Here is a 22,307-nt window from a genome sequence, read left to right on the forward strand (position 1 = left end):
GAGGAGCGGCTGAGGAGCGGCTCAGGAGGGGCCGAGGAACGGCTCTGGGGGCTCAGGAGCGGCTCTGGGGGCTCAGGAGCGGCTCTGGGGGCTCAGGAGCGGCTCTGGGGGCTCAGGAGGGGCTGAGGAGCGGCTCGGGGGGCTGAGGAGCGGCGCGGGGTCCCGGCGTGCAGCGGGGGATGGCGGCGAGCCCAGCGGGCCGTGCCGGAGCCAGTGACCCGCTCGCTGTCACCGGCCCAGCCCAGGGGACTTCACCGGCTGCGGGGAGAGATGCAGGGCCTGCTTCTCCGCCTCCCCGCTCCTCTACACTCCTGGTGGATTTGTGCCAGGTGGGAACATGCTGAGTGGGAACTTTTCCTTTCCCGGGGTTTCCCAGTTAAAGCGAGAGAAAACCACCATCTTATCCCCATTCTTTTGACTGTAACTGTATAGAAAAAAAAAGTTTCTTACCCTGTTTTTAAACTAAGGCAGGAGAAAATCCTGATCCTTCCAGAGACACAGCAAGGCTGTTCCCACCAAAGGTGCAGGCAGCTGGCTGTGTTTTATGGCTCTGATATCTCTGAGCTTGGGACTTTTTGCTCAGTCTTAAGCTCAACCGTGTTTTCCTCTATGAAGATGCTAGTTGCTTTTGAGGGGCAATGTAGGCAGTTATTCACATCCAGCCTTTCTCCTAAAGGGCCGGTTCATCTGAATTCTGCACCTTTGGAGAATGACTCTAGTTGCTTGCCTTCTGTATCTTTGGCCTCTCTGCAGCTTAGTTTATAACCTAAGGCTGTTCTAGGGAAGAAACCTAGTAGTTATTTTTTTTTAAAGTGTATGTCTGCATCATGTTAATATGTTTGATAAGCCACAATATGCTTTGGGGACACAAAATGGTATTTCTTGGTGGGATTCTTATTCCCACTTGGCTAGCTTTTCCCATGGAATTCTTCTCCCCAGATTGTACTGACTTAAGTTTTTTCTTGTGAAACTGAAGGAGCAAAACAGACTTTCCTGGTTAGTGCAGGTGACTCTGGGGAAAGAGCTTGCCATGAGATTTTTGTCTTTGATAACAGTATCCTTGTGATCTTGGCAGGCTGGTGTTTTTGGTCTCTGAGCTTTCAGGTGTAGGAATTGCTTGATGTTTGAATACAGTATTTTCTAGGCTGGGCCGATAGTGTACAAATTGCGTTTTTTGGGTATCTCACAAAGTTTGTGGGCTTTAAAGAATAATATAATATTGTATGTCATGTAATACACAAAACTAGAATTTCACCTTGCATTGTATCTGGTTGTGGACCAGTCAACTTAGCAATTTTACTCCCTAAAAGTGATTTTGAAAATTAAATTAATTTTGAGTTAGTTAAAATTCACACTGACAGTGTGAAGAAGTAGATATGAATAAATTGCTGTGTCACTTTTCCTTTTGCTTATATAATATTCCCACTTATCTGAACACATCAGAATAAGAGATTTGCTCAGTAGGCTCCTGCAGTGGTCTCCCTTACACAATAACTGCCTCTTGTCCCAGGCTGTTTTCCTTTGGGATCTGCTGCTTGCATTACTGGGCTAGTTTAACCTTGTTTCCTCCTGACTCAACCAAAGCTATGGGTTTGAAACTCTGCAGTGCCCAGTGCCCAGTGCTCGCCTGTCCTTGCGGTGCTGTCAGCTCCCTGGTCCCAGGAAGTGGCTGCTGATGTGTCATGCTCAGGGCAGTCCCCTAGTCCTGTGTGCTCAGGGCTTGACTCACAGGATTTCTCATCCTGGTCATCTGCTGGCCTCTGTGTTTGTGTAGCTGCGCAGTGACATGGACTGGGGAAGGAATCCACTACAAACAATTGAGAAAAATGTCACAAAACTCGGGGGTTTTAGCTGCATCAGTTCTTTGGTGTGATTTGGTGCACAGATGTTTGTGAGGGTGCAGCACAGGATGAGTGGAATAGGGCGTGTAACTTCTTAGACTGGTATTGCTGCCAAAAAGTTACTCCTAAAAAAAGTCTTCATTACACAAGAGTTGTTAATGAGATTCTGTGGCACCTGCTTAGCCCTTTCTGGAACGCGTCCAAGTCAGCTGGGGCCATCTGCCCCAGTGCTGATTTGGGTGCAACAACATAGGAAAACCACTAGAGAAAAACCTGAAATAAAGAAGGGCCTGGCCAAGCCCCTCCAAACAGTCCTAGGCCTCTCCTTTTTGCCCAGCAGGTGTTTGCACAGCTGGCCCATGTTAGGACTGATCCTGCCTGTGGTCAAGTGGACTCGTACAGCCCATACGGACATGGACATGCTGCAGTGGTCAGCTGGGAGGGTGGCCCTGCAGACCTGCACCAGGGACAGGACAAGGAACAGGAGTTTCTCCATCCCTACATCCTTACTTATCACCCCAAAATGATGTCTCTGGGGCCCAGGCTGGAGGTGGAGCAGGACCTGTCTGACCCCCACTGCAGGAAACACCCTGCTTTCCTCTTCAGGAGCCCTGGGAGAGCCTGGAGGCGGTGGTAGATTCGAGCCATGCAGCAAACAATGTCATGCTATTTCTGTAGTTGTAACCCCAGCAACTCTTTTGACATATGCTCATATGGATAACGCCAAAGAGGAACTGGGATTTTTTGACTACGTGGGTGGCATCTTGACCATAGTGATGGTTAACAAGAAACTTTCCTTCCCAGCCGCAGGGCCTGTTTTGGTAGATGTGGATTTGTTTTGAGGGATGTCTGTGTCACCTCCCTGCTCCCTGGCATATCTGGGGCCAGTGGGGATTGTGCTGCTTCCTGCTGAGACATGGCCTGGAAGCCTGGGCCAGCCTGCCCAGCTGAGGGACAAGGGTATGGGGCATAATCGTGTCCCAGAAGAATGTGTCTTGAAATCTTGGATGAGGCATTTTGCAGAGGTGTTGCTACTGCTTCTCTGGAGCAACATCACTGAAGCCTTTTACCTAAATTGTATTTTCTTATTTAATGTTTTTAGTACGTGCATCCACACAGACTGTCACTTTGTGGTTATGTAGATAGGCACTAACTTTATTCCCCTTTATATGACTGCAAAGGATAGGGGATGAATTCCTGGCACCATTACCTAATGCAGGTATGTAGGAGTTGTCAGTTAAATCCCTTGGTAGGATGGCTTACAGAATGTACATGCATTTCTGTTTTAAATTTTTGACACTCAAAATGCCATTATAATTTTGAAAAAAGCCTTCTAAATGCTTGAATAGATTTTCTAAATGCTACTGTCTGTTGCAACATAATTTTCTCTTCCCTGTAAGTGCTGTGGCTCAGTCTGGGTTGGTCTCTCTCATCCTTTCCCATATGACTGTGTAATTTTCCATTTATGCTCATAAATAGGTAGATTTTTAAAAAGCAACTTCTTTATCATCTGATAAAGAATGGTGATAAAGATGTTCAGAAACAGAACCTGGGTTTTATCCCCTCTGCTATTTTCTGCTGTTTATTTCCAACCAGCTCTTTCCTTCCACACGCTGCCTCATTCTGGTGGCATGTTCTGGTTTCTGTTTCAGAGCTGTGAGACCACTGAGGCATGGTCAAAACCAGACTTGCTGAAACAATCTTTGTCACAAACACTGTGAGCATCCTACCTTCATTTAGTAAAAATTTGCTGTCAATTGCCAGGTATGTCCTGTTTTAGGGCTTCAGTTTTCTATATCCTATTGATAGGATAATTTTTTTTTACCTTGAATTTCTGAGTAGATAAAAAACTCCTGTAGCATAGAAACAAAGGATCAGATGACTTGCCTAAAGCATTCTATTTCTTGCTAAGTGATGTCCCTAGATCAGAAAAAGCATCTTCATAGAGAGCCAATTGTAGAGAAATAAGGAAAATCCAGGGTTTGGCTGCTATCACTGATATGGGTGTATTTTCTTGCCTGAAGGTTTTTCTCTGATTCCTTTGATGGCTGCTATTTTTTTTATTTCCACTGAAATTAATGCTCCCTAGTTTAATACCTTCTAGTACATGGTTTGTATGCTGATTTTGGGTTTGTCAGGGGTTCCTGCTGAAGCTATTAAATTTAAATATATCAGCTATGCATATCTTCCTTTAAGATTCATAAGTTTTGATGCTAACAGCTTTTTATGGAGACCATTTTTGCCACTGTCTTAATACAAATTACAGATTATGACTGTGTGACAGTCTAGGGACCTAATTAGTCTAGGGAACCTGGGGGCCTGTTTGAGCTCTTGCTCTGGGTTGATGTCTGAAGCCACATCCTCACTGCTGGTGGGGTGAGGCTCAGTGGTGCAGCAGCATCTACCCTTAGCAACCTCTGCATGGCAAGAAGCCCTAGGAATGTATCCCAGGCAGGAGCTCTGGCACACAGGAGAGATGGGCAATCAAGCTGCAGGAAAGTGAGAAAAGTCCAAGCCAGGGTACAGGTGCAGTCTTGGCTCTCAGTCACCGTTTCTGAACCTCTAGGGTTTCATGCAGATGAGATAAAAGCAAACAATTGTAAACTCACGTTTTGCAATGAGAAGCTGAATAAAAAGAACTGCAAGTAGATGAAAACAATTTACAGTGAATCTCTTTAACATTTATTTTTGATACTTTGAGGAGACAGTGCTGCATCAAAGGATCTCAATCTATGCATGACTATTCAAGAGGAAGCTACTTTTTACAGAATACATTAATGCTCATAGATACAGTCTAGTGCCTTCAATGTATATAAAACTGCCAAGAAACCTGATTTGAAGTAAGTAGTCAGTTTGATTACCAGGTTTCACTTTTATTCATGACATGACCATGTATGACTTTTTCCTCTAAGTAATGTTGGGAAACCCATTTCTTAACCCTTTCTCTATTAAAGTTTTCTCTCCAACATTATTAGAGGTGATTGGGCCATTTATTTTTCTTAGATGTACTCAGGAGTGAAGGATGCAACTGTTTTTTATAGGAATTAATGGAGAGAATTTCATGTACAACCTTTTCTTGCCAAGTGTGTTGATTTTGACTTCCCTGCTTTTGGGGAACATGGAGAATCACAGAATATTGCACAATTTGCTATTTAAAAGACAGCTTTGTGAGCTTTTGCTTGGCTTTTCCTTTAGGAAATCCTGACAATAGAGCAGCACTATAAGCTCTCCAGAGCAATACATAAAATAATTGATAATTCATTTCCAAATATCTGTCTGATTTTACTGTCTTGAGGTCATGTGTTTCACCTAGCTCGGAGGTACTTTTCCCTGCCCATATCTACAGGCTGTCTTTAATCTCAGATTGATAATTTCTTCAAAGACAATATGCATTCGAACATGAAGGACTCTATTTAAAAGAGGCATCTACTGCTTGAGCTCTGAGCTACTGGATTAGCACTAAAGAGAGAGCTCCAGCCATAGAAGCACTGTAATGTGAATGTAAATATAATTGGAATTTGGCTTGATCAGTCTGTGTTCACATGAAAGTTAGGAAATGATTGCCACAGTTCTCTTTTTCATGTCTGTGGAATGAAAATAGCGCAAACTGGTGCCATCTACATCTGCATCAGAAGAAAGCACAAGTACAAACCATGTGAATCTGAACTGGAATCTGTAGTCATTCTGCAAACGCATTTTTTTTCCTAGCAGAATGTGCTGTTTGCTGGTATTTTGCATGCATTTGATTTCTTCTGCTTTCAGAATATCCATAGGAAGATGTGCCAGCAATGGACTGTGGTGGTGAAGAGTGGAGGGGAAACAGAAAATTAGAAGTAGACGGTCACATGCTGCCTGTGAGAGTTTTGTGCTTGATCATATGGATCTGAATGCAAATTTGTGGTACTTCATACCAGGCCAGAAATGCACTAAAATGCTATTATTTAAAATTATGTCAATTTAGACATAGTTTTTTGCCCCCTCTATTTCTATTTTGGTCAACATGCTGCCTACGTAACTTATTATTCCGTGTCCCATAGGTGGTATTTGGAAAGCATGAGTTTCTGGAACGTGATTTCTCATGGTATTCTCTATATTTGCTACTTACTTATTGCTACAAACAGATGAAACTGTTTGTAGCAATAAGTAAAACAGTTCCACTTTTTATTTAAAATAACACATCTCTGTTTTTTTTCCAGTTCTATCTAGTTCAATGGATTTTTTTTCCTTTCCCAGGATGCTTATATGCTATTTTAAACTAGGAAATACTTCTGCTACAGGAAAAGTTACATGTGGCCTGTAGTTGTGTCTTGGCAGATGAGAAGAGGGTACATTTCTGTCCCAAGTGTTTTTACATAATACTGATTTTCATGAGTTTTGGTCTTCTCACTGTGGGTCAAACAACTTAATGCCACAGTGTTGATTTTGGAAGACTCCTATCAACTGCCCTAGAAATCTTAAAACTTTAATTCTTTATCATTTTGGATACCAAACGGCATACTCAAACCTGGTATTACAGTACTATTAATAAGAGCTGCATTTGAAAATGCAACTCTAAATTTTATTGAATGGGATTTGGGTTTGTCATTAGGCTCACTGGAGGAAACAGGTCATACATGTTGGTATGTACTGCAGGCAAAGATGTAAAAACAGTAAATTTAGTAGGATTTTCTCATGAAGAGTCTTCTGAGCAGACACATTTTAGCACCTGCTGAGAATATGTGTTTTCTTTCTCTGGGGACTGTGCAAAAAGCTGCACTTCTGCTTTTCAGTTTTACTGTCATCTGTTTCATGTACATGCAGAAACACAAAATTTGCTCCTACAGGCACACTAATTATTTAATGTCAAACTCAACTCAAAGCATTTGAAATCGGATTGTCTCAGAGGCAGTGACCTGTGCTGGAGCCCGCTGAGACCCACAAGACTCTTGGGAACAGCTCTGCTTGTGCTGCAAACCTGATCCCTTCCAGCAGTCAAGAGTGACTGCAATGGAGATGCCCCTGAGTGGCCAGCTTATCCCACTGTGAGCCTCGCCACGGAAAGGAGGATGTAGGGACAAGGGTTCTTTGCAGCCTGGCAAGCCACGCTTGTTTCTGACTCCTCTGCAGAGCTTGTATATCCTGCTCCCCTCCTCAGCCCTTGTTACAGTAGGCTTGGATTGGACAATTCTGCTTTCCTATCCACCCTCCTGGCTGGGGTGTGGATTTACCCTGAGGGGCAGCTTGGGGTATTGGGCCCTGGCATTGGGAATGAGGCTTAGCACAGGGAAGGGGCAGGGAGAAGCAGAGGTTTGTGTCCTTCCTTTCAGCAGGTGCCTAGGAGCATCAGTCAGCATTCAGGTACGGATGGTGAGTGGTTTAAATATGTGTCCCTGCTGATGAAATTGCTCACACAGACAAAAGGCTGCACACATTTTTAAAATTTCGAAGTGAAAGGGATGTCTTGAAATAAGGTCATTTTTATATAGTGCTGTTACACATACCATGATGCCTTCAGTATCTGAAAAATGCTTAAAAACTAACATTTTTTAAACCACTTCTTTCCTGTACTGGCCTGTAATACATACAGCCAAAGGGAAGGGGTTGGTGGGTGTATTCTCTGGCACAGTTTGGCAATCTGCACGTCACTGATCATAATGATGCTGTCTGAGCATTTTCCTATTCCTGCGTAAGAACAGGAAAAATAATTTTATCTGTAGACTTTTCTATTCTCATGTGTTTCTATCTGCTTAAGACTGCTCTCTCCTGTTTCCTGGGTAATTGGAATTGCCTGCCACTATGTTCTGGAAGTAGAGATGTCACTGAACATAAAAAGTTTCAAAAGTTTTTTTCACACAAAAATGTAGTGGATTTGAAATACCACCTTCCAAAAAAACAAACAAACAAAAAACCCGAAACAAACAAACAAACCCACGCCTAAAATAAACCCTAGTAAAATGATCAGGGAGATGGTAGACTTTCTAAAGAAAGAAATTATTGTCTAAATAAGTATCAAACTCTGAAATAATAGCAAGAGAATATTTTATGACCAAAGATAAACACTTTAATGGAATACTCTCTTCTGTGGGGAAAAATTGTTCAGACTTGTAACTACAGCCATGAAATTTTTCTGTTGTCTACAGTTGCAAATTTTGTGGATTGTTGCTCAGGATATGTTTACACTGTTGGTAACTTTAATTGCATTAACACCACAAAACTGCAGCAGATGAATTGGAGTTCAACACTATCAGAGAGGGTTATTATTTTTATAGATAATAATGTGAAGCATTTATTGCTGTAGTACATAATTTAAAAGAGTTGCTTTAAAAGTTTGTGGTCATATGATCCTGCATCTTTCCACTCCCAGAGGATACTGGGAGAAAAATTCTATATTTACTGTCAAACACTGGGTTTCAGAATAACTTCCCTTCAGTTTTAAAATACAAAGGGAATATACAAAAGTCAGAAAGGAAAGAAGAAAGAAAATATGACAGAAGTCTACATGTAAAGAAACACATATATGTAAATTTGAATATCCATTATACTCCATTGTATTATTTATAAAAAATATTTCCTTTTTTATATAGGGTTATAATTGAGACCAAGAAGGTCACTGCATTGAGGAAATTACAATCTAAAGTACTTTGTGATTGAAAAAAGTTTCTGACTGTTAGTTGAGGAATAATATGCATAGGTAATAGCTGTACAAGATTTTTAATTTCTGTATATTAGTGAATTTTACCAACATCTGCAGCATGGATTTAGATATTTAACACCTTTCTTTGTATTGTAGCTCTCTGGGGTTGTGTCATATGTTAGAAACGGTCCTGTTTCTTTTGTCATGATGGTGTTGAGTCAGGATTGTGTTTATGAACAGACTGATACGTGCTGACTAGTTTGCACTGTTTGTATTTTGAAACTACTTACAAGGTGTATGTTATTTGTATATCTTTTGCTAGAAAAATGTTTGTATTAGTTGGCAAATAGTTAGACAACACTGATACAGTATAATCTTCCAGGGAGAAGTTATTGGTTTTTAAGGTGTATTTTCCTTAGGCATCCTTTCAAGCTTAACTTTTCCTTGAGGTTGGTTAACTTTCATCATTCTCTTCACAGGAGAATTGCTCCTTCTATGAAAGAAACTACTCAGAGTATCATGAGGCTTCTAAAGAAATTATAGATTTCTATTATTATTCTTATTCCTGGTGGAACTGAGTTGAAGTGCACCGTGTAATTTCGTTTGTTTCAGGTGGTCTGTGGGGCGTCTCTCCAGCCCAGCAGTGACGTATTGTTCACACACAGATATGGTGGCACCCATCCTTATCCATCCACTCATTCTTCCTTCAGAATCAGGTGCAGCCTACTGTCACAAATGTCACCTGACACAGCCCTTTGAGCTGGCCCAGAACTGCTTTGCTTTAAGCAAATTGATACACAAGGATGTCAGAGTAGAAAAAAATGCTGATAAAGGAACGACATTTTGAGCTTGGTGTAGAATGAGTTCTAAGCCTAAGCCTGGGAGTCTGCTGGGGCTGTGATTCAAAATGTTATTGGGGCACTGGTTGTGAATGAACAATACTTCAAATCTGTCCAGAAAGTGGTGCTTTCCCAGAAACGAGTGCTCCAGCCTGTGGACTTTGCAAGGTACATGACAGGTATAGATGTATACAGATATGTTGGTTTTGTCTTAGGCTGATTCAGGAGCATTTACTTTTTTAATCCAGATTAATTTATTCCCATTATTCATCGTGATTAACAGAGGATCTGATGCTATAGTCATCTTGATGATGACAGAAAACGTTGCTGGAAAGATGTCATCTGTAAGGTCTGTGATCAGAAATTAGCTACATTTGTTATTTTGCAGTGTTTACTTTGGTGGGTTTTTTTGTTTTTAAGGGAAAAAATAAAATACTAATGCATGGAGGTATATGATACGTAAATAGTACTGCTTTTGGTTAAAAGCTGAAATTGTTGGAAGTTGTTGGTTTATCTGTAATTTTGGGTAAATCTCTGGAAGGGGACAATCTAGCAGAGAATACTGCTAAGACTATACATGTGAATCCTACTTCTATTTCTTTAAAAATAAAAAATAATGTTTAGAAATAATTGACTTTGAAACTCTTTTTCAGGGTGTATTTAAATATACCTATTTGTGGGCTATATGTGAACAATATTTTTACCAGTAATATAAAAGGAATATAGCTGGTAATTCATGTTGACAGTCCAAGCAATACAAATAATTCTTTTACTTCTGTGTTCTTGAACAGTATGGATATGTGTAATATTCTCATGTATTTCTTCAGATTATTCCCTGAGCCAGGGGAATGAGATGAGGTACTCATATACTGATAAATGTAATTAATGATATCAGCCAGATCATTGATTTAGGAAAGGACTGATTAAACTTACGAAATGCATGGTAAGGTATGTTAACTGAAATGGTAACATAATTTTAGTTTATAGTCTGTATCCCGAAAGCTTGGTAAAATAATAAAAAGCCATGAAACTGTGCAGTGAGGAACTAAATAGGAGAAATGACAGAGCTGTGGTAGCAGGTGTCTGTCAAGCTCAGTGCCAGAATTGTGAAGAAAAGTGAGACCTAATGCTCTGTCAAGGATATCACTGGAGAGTACCTAAAGTGTGCAGTGGCAGTAGGTAGAGGAGAATGGTAAACATAAAAGCTAGTATAAGAACTGTAAAATACATGGAATCTCCTTTTGTTTTTCTTCCCAGAATTCTTGGCTATTAGAAACAGAAGGAGACTGTCAGGGTTTGAAAAATCAGGCATGCCTTGTGGAAGAATAAAGTAAAATATTTTTAAAGACAGATTAGGTAATACTGTTCCATTATCATTTTTAGCAGCAGTCTCAGTCCAGACCAAAACAGATTTGGACAGGGAGACTGACCTACCTCCCTACTATGGAGAATATTCTTTAATCCCTCTGTCCTCCAGGAGCTTTATAAAATAACCTGCAAGGCATGGTCTGAGTAGTTCTGAACTGCAGCTCCTGCAGGAAAGCTGCTGTTAGCGTGGCAAAAGACTGGTCATAGTCTGGCCTGAAAACAGTTTCCCTCTTCAAGAATTCAGAGCATATCTGAATTTTATTTCTAAGAATTACAAACAAACATCAAGACTCTAAAATGAAAGTGTGTTTATACTGTATTTGGGACGGAGCATGGTGCTGCAGCTGGTGACAGCTGAGCACTCTCTGGAACAAGATATAGCAGAGCTACATCTTGAAGCAAGACATTTCTGGTCATGTGCAGCATCCATTTGAACAGTGTTCCTGTTTTTGGCATCTGAGCAGCTCCTGTGCTTGATGGTAACTTCTCAGTCCCAACACTGCAGCCATGGCAAGCATACAGGTGCTCTGAAGCACTGAAAATGAGAAGGCCAGCATGAAGATGCTCATGACTCATAATTGCGTAAATATGTACATTATGATGCTGTCTGTATTTAGGTGGTTGCAGGTGATCTATCTGGAGAGGCTTTCTGATGCCCTGAGTCATGTGTTGATGAGGGTCAATGCATCTGCATGCAGTTATGCACAAGTGCTGCCATGTCAGTGTCTGTGGTGTTACTAAGATAATCCTACATTCCTCCCATTGTTTGCTCTTGGAAAGGCACTTTATAAGGAAGGTGCTAATAAAAAAGTATTTATTTGCATGCTGAACACAATTTTTTCATTTTTTTGGGGCAAATCTTTGAAATACGTATTTTTGGCAAAGCTGTTAATTCTATGGGTTTCAGACAGTTGGGTTTCAGGTCTTAAATTCTGTTGCACTAGGGTCTGCTGTGGCATTCCTACCAAGTGCACTTCATCTTTTCCAGCCCAGCTGCACTGAGCAGCCTCCTCTGAAGCTGTTTCAAGTGTCTGGTTGCTGCAGCCCCAACTGTCTGGCTTGCAGCTGCATCTGATGCTTCTGCTATGGTCCCTTAACTTCTCCTTGCAGCTCGTCTTGTAACTTTGCGACTTTGCCTGTCTTGATGACCGCATATTTAAGTATTACAGTTTTCATTGTTTGGTATCATCTCAACCTGTTATTTTCTCATTTCTGAACTGAAAAAAAGTTTACATGATTTGGTTTAATACTTTCCTCCACTATCTCAGAAATAGTGTGTAGACCACCTGATATCCCAGCATAAACACGAACTACTGAATGAAGCTCTCCAGATACTTGTACAAAAGCAAAAAGAAGTTGTGTTTTCACTCATTTTCACTGAGGCTAGTCTAAAGCAAGAAGAATTAAATGTCCCTCCTGCAGAGAACATAAATATATGTTGATAACACGCTGTAAATTAAATATTGTATTTCTTCCAAAAACTGAGAGGATTCCAGTTTGGGCACTTAGAGCAAAATGAGCCCAGACATCTGTTCTGTTTTCTGCCCAGTGTGTACTTGAGCTGGGGCACATGTGGAATTCTGCTAAAACGAGATTATAAATTAATGGCCCTTCACACTTCATTGCTTGAATGAGTCAGAAGTTATTTTCTTCTGGTTTTGAGTCCCAGGTGCAGCACTTTCTGACTAACAAATGTGATTCTCTAAAAGGGAAGGAAGACCAATGATTTGAAACTACATCAACCTCTTCTCTATGGTCTGAGTACAGACATATAATAGAGAAAAGGAAAGCACATCAACTGACAGGGTGGAGGAAAGAGATCCTGTCCAGAAAATGATGTTGGTGAAGAAGTGGTTTGTGATTTGGACAACAACTTCTGGTCTTTGCTTCTGGCTTCGTGTAGAAACCTAAGCAAGTCATTTGCATATATGTCCCAAACAGATGACCCATTTCTTTGATTTTTGCTACCCAAATGGAGTTGCTATGTGACTGATATTCTGTTGCTATTTAGGCTGGTCTAGAGTACTAAGAAAGGAAAAGATTTCTACTTTCACAAAAACTTAGTGAGATGAAGATGGATGTTACAGTCCCTCCACCTGGACCAGCACGGACTTTGTTCTCAGAGGCTGAGCTACTCTTGCTCTTCAAAGAGAGCTGATAGATCTCTGGTCTGTCTCACTGTTGTTAAAATGAATCTCTGATCTATCTTGCTGAAGATCCCTAAAAATGAGCATAGCTTCAATATTAAAGAAACACTTATAATTTTTACCTTCATCCCCTCTAATAACATTCCATAGATGGCAGAGTATGGCAGGGTAGCATGAAAAGTGCTTGGCCAAGGTTCACTAATTCTATAATTTTCTAATTTATAAATTGTCCTGAACATTAATGTGTAATGGAAAATCATGGAGGTGAATAAGAGGAGACTCTGGAGACACTTCTAGGCTAGTACTGATATATATGTTATATATATGGGTGTACATAATCCAGCTGAAGCATCTGTGCCTCTGTTCTTTCCTAACTGGGATAGGGAGGACAAAATGTGCCAATGAGATATTCAGACAGCTTGAAACTGGTTTCCATCATGGCATCAAGGGTGTTGGGAAGACAATTTGGGATTTTCTCTGACATCTTCATACTTTATCAGTTCTTTGGTGATGCCTTGATAATATCGCCCATTTGAGAATGGGATTATTTTCAATAAGAAGGGATGAAATTAATTTATTTCATTGACGTTGCCTGGTGCAATTTTCAAGAAAATGGAAAAAATCTCTCCAATGCTGACAATATATCTTAACCCTGAGGCCTTCCTCAAAATTACAATAGTGATAATTCAGTCTAACAGTGGTATGTGCATGAAGAAAACCTTTTGCTATATATTCTTTCTGCTTGGCCCAGGGGCAGGAATATAGTACACAGAACCACAGGAATTAAACACTGTCAGGTTCATTCCTACTTTAACCACACCTGCAGTACAGTAGCACACTAACAACTGAACTGCCTCCTCTGCTCTTTGAAAAGTAGGAATACCCCAGAAAATATCTGCATGTCAGGACTTGATCAGAGAATAAAAACTTGTATATTTTGTGCATTTTTTCATATTTTAAGCTTTTGAGATAATTGTTTTGCCACTATTTCTAGAATCTTTTTCAAAGACTGAATTACATTCTCCAGTGAATTCCAATGATTCTTGTATACAGACACCTGTTTTCTCTCCATAAGCTCTCCCAAATGCAGTTTCTAGCTTACTCTTTATACTCCTTATTTGTGAGGGGGCCTCCTCTCATCCTTGAGTAACTGGTGTCATTGTAAAGGTCTCAATTTCTCAGGGCAGGATGGAAGAGGCACTGCTGCAATGCAAGTGTCTGTTGCCTCCTTTCTGTTGCAGAAGTGTAATATTTTCTATTGCTGTAAAAGAGGGCAAGATGGTGTTGCTTTGCTGAACAAAAATGTCCTAGATCCTCCTGTAAACAGGAGTATATCCAGAATTCATTCTAATCTTCAGGTAATGGATACTTCTGTAAGTATTTGATGCCTGGGTAGACTTTTCTCATAGACTTTCTATGCTAAGAATGACTATAGATAATGCATATAAATGGGATTTAAGGTAAAATTCAGATACTTGTTTTTTATTTGGAATGTTTATTGTGTTCTATAGTATGTTTATAGTATGTGACACGAGTTATGTACTGGGAACCTGTTCTGGTCCCTTTTAGGTATCATTTTTTATTGGGAGGTCTTGCTGCATAAAGAGGTATTTTCTGAATTTCCAGCTCTAGCCTTTTCCAGTTTTGGGAATAAGTGGAGGTTTTTTTTAATGGCATTTAAGCGACAACAAAACCTAATGAAAGCAAGAACCAAACCTATGTATTTAGACATAAAACATTCAGCCTGAGTTAGGACTGGTATTTGAAGGATATAGCATAATAAGAAAACATTATGGTATATCCTAAGGATAGGGGAAAATCTGTCCTGCTTACTAAGTATTGGAATAGAAGTCATCTACTGCCTTTGTTTTTCAGTTCAAAGCTTTCCATGGAGTGGGGAAAGTCCAAATGCAGATTGTCTGAACAAGACGTCTGTACTGCTGCATCTTGCTTAAAGAGACAGCAAAAGCTCTTTATTATATTTTTAAGAAAACACCCTACTTGTCATAAAAACTTCATTAATTTTATTAGTATTTTTGTTAGGAATTGTCTTTGGTTAAATGTATATAAGTGTTGATGTCTGTGTAAAAGTTGAAAAGTGAATTTTCCACATTAAGTTGTTAATCTTCTTAATGAAGAAATAAAAGAAAAAATGTGAGTGGAGAGGAGAGAACAGAGAAAGATGTTAATGTGTAACATTTCTAGTTCTTGTAGTTTGACCTATGCAAGTTCAGACATCTCAAGTGGAACACCTCAGCATTACAAAGGTACTTTCCTGGTATGTAACAGCTCTTACAATTGAGAATTTATTCATATGATTCAGGAAAAGACTTTGCCTGTTCTTGGAAGGCAAGGATGGAAAATTTAAGTTAGGAGTTTTTAAAAATTATGATCAAATAAAAAATATGTTAGAAATCAATTACAGGATACTTGCATGATTTAAGAACAGTTAATTTTTCTGCATATGCTATAATTTCCTGGTGGAATAAAATATTAACATTTTTCACAGAAGTGAAAATTGATAGATGTTTATTTCAAGCAAGGAAGATCAAATGCTGCCCACACCATAATTAAAAAGAACTTGTAATTATGCATTCTGCAACTCAGCTCATTTATTACCCAGGATCTTCTATAACTGCATGTTGCTATATACAAATGGTAAACTCAAGACTTGACACTTCAGACCCGATTTAAATGAGGATTTCTCATTTACCTGGCAATCTGTCACAGCCAGAACAGGCTCCTGAATTAGCATGTGATAGAAAGTACTGATTTTGTGATGAAAGATTTCAATCCTGCTTTTGTAAAGTAGCCCCCAGAGCTCCTGATCTGAGAGCAAAATTTATTCTGAGTTTGATCTGGGATGAATTTCTTATCACATTAGCTATAAAGGCAGCCTTTTAATTTCACGGTCCCTGGGAAAATGAAACTTGGGTAAGCTGAAAGCATTATGAAAAAACTTCTGCATAAACATCTCATACTGTAAGTCTTGACTATCTACACTGAGGTGATGGAGCTGTAATTACATTTCTTTCTTAAGATATGCTTCCAAATTTTGGATGTTTGTAATTGAGTTATATCTATATGCTGGGTTTTGCTGGATACAGTTATAAATATCAATCTTATTTGCACAGCAAGACAGCATGTTTGGAAAGGCCTTAAGTACCAGTATTCTTGTGTATCTATGATATGAGGGTGATTATAGTACCTGCACTCTCTTAAAAATTGCTCCTGAATGTAGCTTGATGTTCTTCTATACATTGTTCTCCCTGGCATAAATGTTAGCACTGACTAAAGGAGCCCATGACTGGAATCAGTGGGATGTTTGAAACTGCTCTCAGGGGAAGTGTCTGGAAGTGCAGTTGTACTGGCATTCTTGAGAGTGAAGTAGTGCAGTCTTTTGGGTGATCTCAGGCTTTCAGGGTGAGAGTTTATTAACTGAGTCTGTTGTGCAGAGTAAAAATTACAATGGTGCTTGTGCAGGAGGAAAGGCTTTAAGCACAGCTTGAGATTTCAACATGCTGTTGGGATTGCTGCAAACATGTAAACCTGTGAGAGCAGTTTGTTACACAACCCTGGCAGCTCCAGAGAGGGTTTGGACTTGTGACTCAGTACTCTGCTGTCCTGTGTTTTAAAGCAGCACTTCCCTTCCAATACTGTTTAGCAAGTGGGGAAGAAAATCTTTCATTATTGCATTTCAGAGGTAGGGCAAGACACTAGCAGAGACTGCACCTTGGTAATTTCACCTTAACATCCAGTAGTTGCTCAGTAACAACCTAGGTAGACCTGTGGCTTCAAGTGTAGGTGGAAACTAGTTTATATGGGGCTGTCATTAGGCTGTCAAAGCCAACATCAACATAGTAAACTCAAAAGAATATGCTAAGAGACTTCATAAGAAGTGTAGTGCAAAAAAAGTTTACTTAAGGGTATCAAAACAGAATTACTATTATAAACTCTTTTTGTCTTTTTTGCCCATTTTTTTCCCCTTGGAGAACAAGCATGGTACTGACTAGAGGGAAAAGAGCCTTACATTAAGTTAGTGGAGGTGTCTGGGGCAGAGGGCAGGGAAGCACACCCAAGCATGGCTGCAGATTGCTTTGCAGATTGCTCCTGGTACCCCTGTCATGAGATGTCCCAGCAGAATGGGGAATAACTATGTGTTTTATCTCAAAGAGCACTTGTGGACTCAAAATCTTGTGGAAAACAAGAATACCAGGTGTTGAACTAGAATGGGAAAGGCAAAGAGCTTTTGCTGGTGGTCAGAGAGCTTAACTCCTGTCTGATGAAGCCTCATGAAGAAGCTTTGATAAAGGCAAGAGACCTGAAGCCCTGGCCACTGCCAGGAGAAACACAGGATTTCAGTTGCACTGTGTCTGGCAATTATTAATTTTCTGTTTATCTGTCCTCAGTGTTTTGGTTCATCGGGAATTACCTGCTCTATGAACAAGGTTGAACATGCCATTTGTCTTAGGTGGGTCAATGTAGACTGTCTCCAGTTAAACTGTGAGTGCTGGAAATTCAGGCAGTTTTTGCAATAGCAAGCAGTATGATGTAAGAGTGATAGATTTTAGATTGGAAATTGGTACTAAGGATACGACATCCACACTGTGAATTTAAGGAATTGCAATGTTTTGGTTAATGGAATTCATATGGCAAAACACTTCTATTATTCCAATATACAGTTTTAGGATTTAAGGCTTGAATGCTCACATCAGTAGAAGTGTAACTCTTGGCCTAAGTTCAATATATTTGTTTGCCCCAATATTGTAGCAGATCAGCTTTATGTACATCAGAAACAGAAAACGTATCCTTGGTTGACTTTGACTTTACATTAATTCTCTCTACATTTTCTCCCAAAATGATGTTCCATTAGACTAAAGTGCTTCGCAAGAAAGTCCATTCATTTTTTTACTTATCTAGTTAATTATTAAATTAAACTCAGAAGAATATTTACCTATGCTCCCAATGAATTCCCATCAATAGGAATAGGAATTTATTGGGTAAAAATGACATCAAATTTATCCACTTTCTTACCAATAGAGTGAAATTCAGGAAAGGATTTGCAAATGGATCAATGTTTTTCCAGCTAGTGATAGAGGGGAAAGCTACATGGAATAGTAACAACCATTAGGTGAAGAGCAGCAGCTCTCTCTATTAAACTGATATCTTCTTGGTTTCATTGGCTTATAGAGAAAAATCCCTAATATTATTTCGGTGTAGTACTAGAAGAGAAATAATATATTTGAACATTAAGGATATCCTTTGAAATGAACTTGATTTGCCACAAGTTATGTGAAGGCATTTCTCAACTATTATATCTATATTTGCTTATTCGGTACTGTATTTAAATTCTATTTAAATTACTTTCAACATAGCACTTTGTTAAACTTATCACTTAAATAAAACCCTAAGTAGCAGATGAACCAATTCTGAAAATTTGACCTCAAATACAATACAAGCAAAGAGACTTTATGTTCTGGGATACATTGAACTTGTACTTTTACGAATATCACAGTTGTCCCTTTCTGCTCTGAGGAAGAATAACATCCAGCATCTGGTGCAGAAGAGACTTTCCTGATGGCTGATCTGAGCCACAGCTCTTGTAAACACTCCAGGATCCTAATCCTGAGTAAGTCTCACCCCTGTCAATTAATGTTCACGTGAGCAGGAGGTTTCAATTCTCATTTTTCATGATTTTATTAACAGAGCAACTGTCAGAGTAGAAGTGTATTAGTCATTCAATGGGGAAGTGGAAAATAATGAGACACTTACGGCTGGTGCATTGTTTTGAATCTGCTCAGCTCATATTCTGTTGCATTCTGAAAAGAGAGAAAACAAGTTTTATTGTTTAAATGAAGATCATTTTAATCAAGAGCAATTCAAGAAATGAAGTACATGATATTTTAAAAAGTGAATGAAAGCAAGACCTGAAAAAACAGTTTTTAGTTTTGTAGGTACATGCTTATCTCACCTTGGTTAATGCTTAACTTTTTGTTATTAGCCTGTTGTAATGTTTCTAGAAAGCTGGTGGCACACTTACATTGCTAAACTGGAATTTTACCAGGCTTGTGGCAGATTAAATTACTCTGGTTAATGAATCATTCAAGAAGTGATAAGCAAGCCATTTAACATGGTCTCTTCACCACAGAATTTCTTTGTATTTTTTCACTCAAATCAGCAGATTAGTATAACAATGGCTGAGTGGGAGATACTTTAACAATGGCTGGGATGTTATTAACCTCATGTTTGCTTTGTTCTTGTTCTAAAGATCTGTGTGACTTCTCAACCTATGAAAAGCTAGTGATGAAAAATAAATAGCATTTGTAGTGTGCTACCTTGGTACATAAAGTGCCCATTCTAGTGCTGAACAAGCTAATGCAGGTACTGGAAAGAGTTTCCCCAAATGATTTCAATAGTTTGTGTATCTCTATATACCTTTCACCTCAATGTGAACAAGGAGTTCATGCAGTACTTTTGATGTTCAAGCTAGTGCACAGATTGCAGGCAAACTTCCTAAGTCAGAGTTTTAAGTTAGTCTAAATAAAACCTTTTTTTTTTTTTTTTTTTTTTTTTTTTTTTTTATCTATGTGTTTTTCTTTAGTAAAAAATTTCCAGCACAGTCTCTGGACTGTACTAAGACCAAGTGTAGGACTGCATGTTTTCAGTCCAGAAACCTTCTAATGCTAAAATGCCTCTTCAGCATAGCATTCAGCAGAGAATAGGTCAGGCTGAAAACATGTCCATTTAGTAGATGCAACTCCAACCCTCCATCTATTTTTGTGTTGGGAAGAGCAAAGTAATTTATGTATTTCCTGACATTTCCTAGGTATATCTGTAGTGGATGTGAAATCTCTGAAATAGATACTGTCCAGTGAACACAGTGATATTGAGTTCACTGTGGTATGACTGATGTTTGCCCAGATCTGTTTTTTCTGAATAATATCCCAGTCCATCAGTCCCAAACCAAACTATTTTGCCTTTTCTCACCATCTCATCAGCATGATAGATGGGTTTGTATCAGGCATACAAATGGAGACACTAATAAGTGTATGAGAGAAAATAAAGTGGAGGATATACACATTCTCAGAGAAAACATATTTCCTCAGTCTATATTTCAGTCCCAGTGAATGTCAGCATTTCTTTGGCATAGTTGTTGTGAAAATATGCCATTTCAGACAGTAGAGAAGCCCCTACATTTAATATTTAGCCTGTAATTATACCGTAACAAAAAGCAGCTGCATATCTACATGCAGTGGGTATGGTAATTAGCAGATGATCCAGCAGATCTAGAAATCACCAAATTCCTGAGGAAATTTAAGACTGTATTGAATGGTGTGATTGCCATACAGGCCCATCTGGGCTCCTTTGGCTTCATCAGCTGTAGTGGTGACTCACCAAATTGCCTCTGCATATCAATGACCAGCAGGAGTAGGGCCATTTCCTCGCCTCCTCTTGCACTTTTTAAGCAGAGGAGGAGGAGGCAGCTATGCTTTTTGTTGTGAGGTTAGATTCTTGTTCACTCCCTTTTCTTTGCAAAATAGAGTATTTAACCCTTTACTTGTTTGTATCAAGATTGCCGGGGTGTAATGGCCTGGTGATTTCAGAGCACCCTTCCAGGATGCTGTTTGATGCAATGTGCTGCCTAAGCACAGTTGCTGTTCCACACAGGCAAGTGCTGTGTGTGTGATCAGATCAGGCACTATTTAAACTTGCAGTGGAGCTCGGTAGAGAAGGAAGCTATGGATCTAAGCAATTCCTTTATTGGGGAATGTATTATTGAGAGTTTTAACCTATTTCTCCTCCCCAGGACAATCTTCAATGAGGGGATCAAGCTATGTCTCACTGAGCTTTGAGATGATTGCTCTCTATGGGTCCAGCTGAAAGTTAATTTTTTTCTTTCTTCAGTAAAGTGCACAATTGATTAAAACGAAGAGCTGCTGCTGCTCTTTAGCAGCAGAATTCTGGTCCTAGGAAAGAGTGGAAAAATATATTGCAAACTCAGCACTTTTGAAATTACATGGTACCTTCTGTAGGAAGATGACTAATGCTTCCAGATTTTAATTAACCATTGCTTCTATTGTTGGTTATGATATACATTGTTAGTGATTCATATTGTCATGGATGGAATAAGTTGCAAATGAGTATGTGTGATAAAGAAGAAGTTAAAGTAGTTTCTTTCCTGGAGGGATTTGAGTTGCCAAATATATACTGAAGAAATAAAGGGACAGGTTGTTCTTAAGGGGTTTTTTTTGGCATTTGGTTGGTTGGTTTTTTGTGTGTGTTTGATTTATTGTTTTGTATGTTTATTTTGGTTTTTATGTGTACAGTTTTATATTAGAGCACAATTTAGAAAGCATATAGAAAAATCTTTTCTCTTCTAGCCTGCTGTTGATTTCCTCATTTCTATTGGCTGCTTCATTGGCTTACTAACTCACTCAGTTCAGTAGCTCAGAGTAACCAAAATACCTAGCTTGCAGAGCAAGCTGACCAGCTTTGTTCTGCAGATAGCATCCTGGAGTGAGAGAAATGCTGTAGTAGTGCAAGTGTTTGAGGTGTGTCTTTGCTCCTTTACTTGCAGGAGCATGTCTTGGACCTGAGCCCATCCTGCTGTAGCTGCCTGCCACCGTGGGTGCTGACAAGGGAGATGCCTTGCATCAAAAGCAGAGAGCAGGTATGATCTGGAGAGTCTGGAGCTGAGGGTGCACAAGTGGGTTTTGTGAATTTTCATCTGGAGAGCTTTAGACTGGCTCATACCCATGGACTGAGCAGTTTGGCATTTCTGAAGTGCTCTGCTTCTGTGGAGGGAGCAGTGTGGGGTTTGGGTGGCTCACGTGCCATGGCTGGGTAGGATTTAGGGCATTTTGCAGTCCTGGGGATCCCTGGTAGGTGGAAAATGGATAGTGAGTGTGTGGAAGGAAGGCAAAGGGAATGGGGTAAAATGTTGCAGCAAAATATGTAGCATATATGACATCCTTGTCTGCCCCAGACATGGCACTTCTCTAAGGAAGTCACAAACACTGCTGTCAGCAGCCATGGGACTGGATGTGTTTTGGATTCCATGTTTGCCTTAGATGTTTTTTGCCATGCTTTTGTGGTTGCTGAGATTGTGCAAAGGGATGGTTTCAATGGAGTTGCTGCCTAAAAAAAGGTTTTGGATGTCTTTGGAGAAGGTTGTTGATAGAGTTAATTGCATGGTTTTCAACTTTGTTTTGAAGTTCACTGAAGCACATCTTTCCCCTTCCTTGCTTTCCATCCCTTTCTGGTAGGCAAACACATATATGAGATGGTTATGGCTGCAGGTGCAAAGAATACCTTGAACAACCAGGAGAGCTGTGAAGGATCAGTAGGAGCTTGAAAATGTCAGATTTTGATGTGAATGAGGGTGAGGGGTTCCTTTGACATTATGATAAACAAACGTAGTGTGTTGCTAGCCAAAATGTCAATATCTGGGCAGTATAGCTTCATGTAAGGTGACAGTCTTGTCATTACTTTATAAAAA

The 22,307-nt window shown here is 39.6% G+C and overlaps 2 protein-coding genes across 19 annotated transcripts in view; one reads left to right on the forward strand and one right to left on the reverse strand.

Annotated features, from left to right (window-relative positions):
• Positions 1-22,307, reverse strand: part of BLNK (B cell linker) — a 91,495-nt gene that overhangs the window by 41,746 nt on the left and 27,442 nt on the right. For 3 of the 4 annotated variants that reach the window (XM_085582574.1, XM_085582573.1, XM_021536454.3), the window contains exon 3: positions 18,581-18,627. In XM_085582574.1, the coding sequence (XP_085438700.1) occupies positions 18,581-18,627 (47 nt within the window). Of the gene's footprint in view, positions 1-18,580; positions 18,628-18,779; positions 19,263-22,307 lie in introns of those variants that run through there. The other variant, XM_021536459.3, reaches the window with a different exon arrangement.
• The window catches only part of DNTT (DNA nucleotidylexotransferase), a 184,145-nt gene that overhangs the window by 990 nt on the left and 160,848 nt on the right, over positions 1-22,307 (forward strand). For 10 of the 15 annotated variants that reach the window (XM_085582584.1, XM_085582581.1, XM_085582587.1 and 7 more), the window contains exon 1: positions 217-21,479. Coding sequence is in view for 4 of the 15 variants with exons in the window: in XM_085582577.1 (XP_085438703.1) it covers positions 180-329; positions 21,387-21,479 (243 nt within the window). In the remaining 11 variants the exon portion in view is untranslated. Of the gene's footprint in view, positions 1-106; positions 21,480-22,307 lie in introns of those variants that run through there. The other 5 variants (XM_085582579.1, XM_085582577.1, XM_085582578.1 and 2 more) reach the window with 5 other exon arrangements.

Source organism: Lonchura striata, chromosome 6 (assembly GCF_050655825.1).
Source record: "Lonchura striata isolate lonStrDom1 chromosome 6, ASM5065582v1, whole genome shotgun sequence".
NCBI classification, from domain to species: domain Eukaryota; kingdom Metazoa; phylum Chordata; class Aves; order Passeriformes; family Estrildidae; genus Lonchura; species Lonchura striata.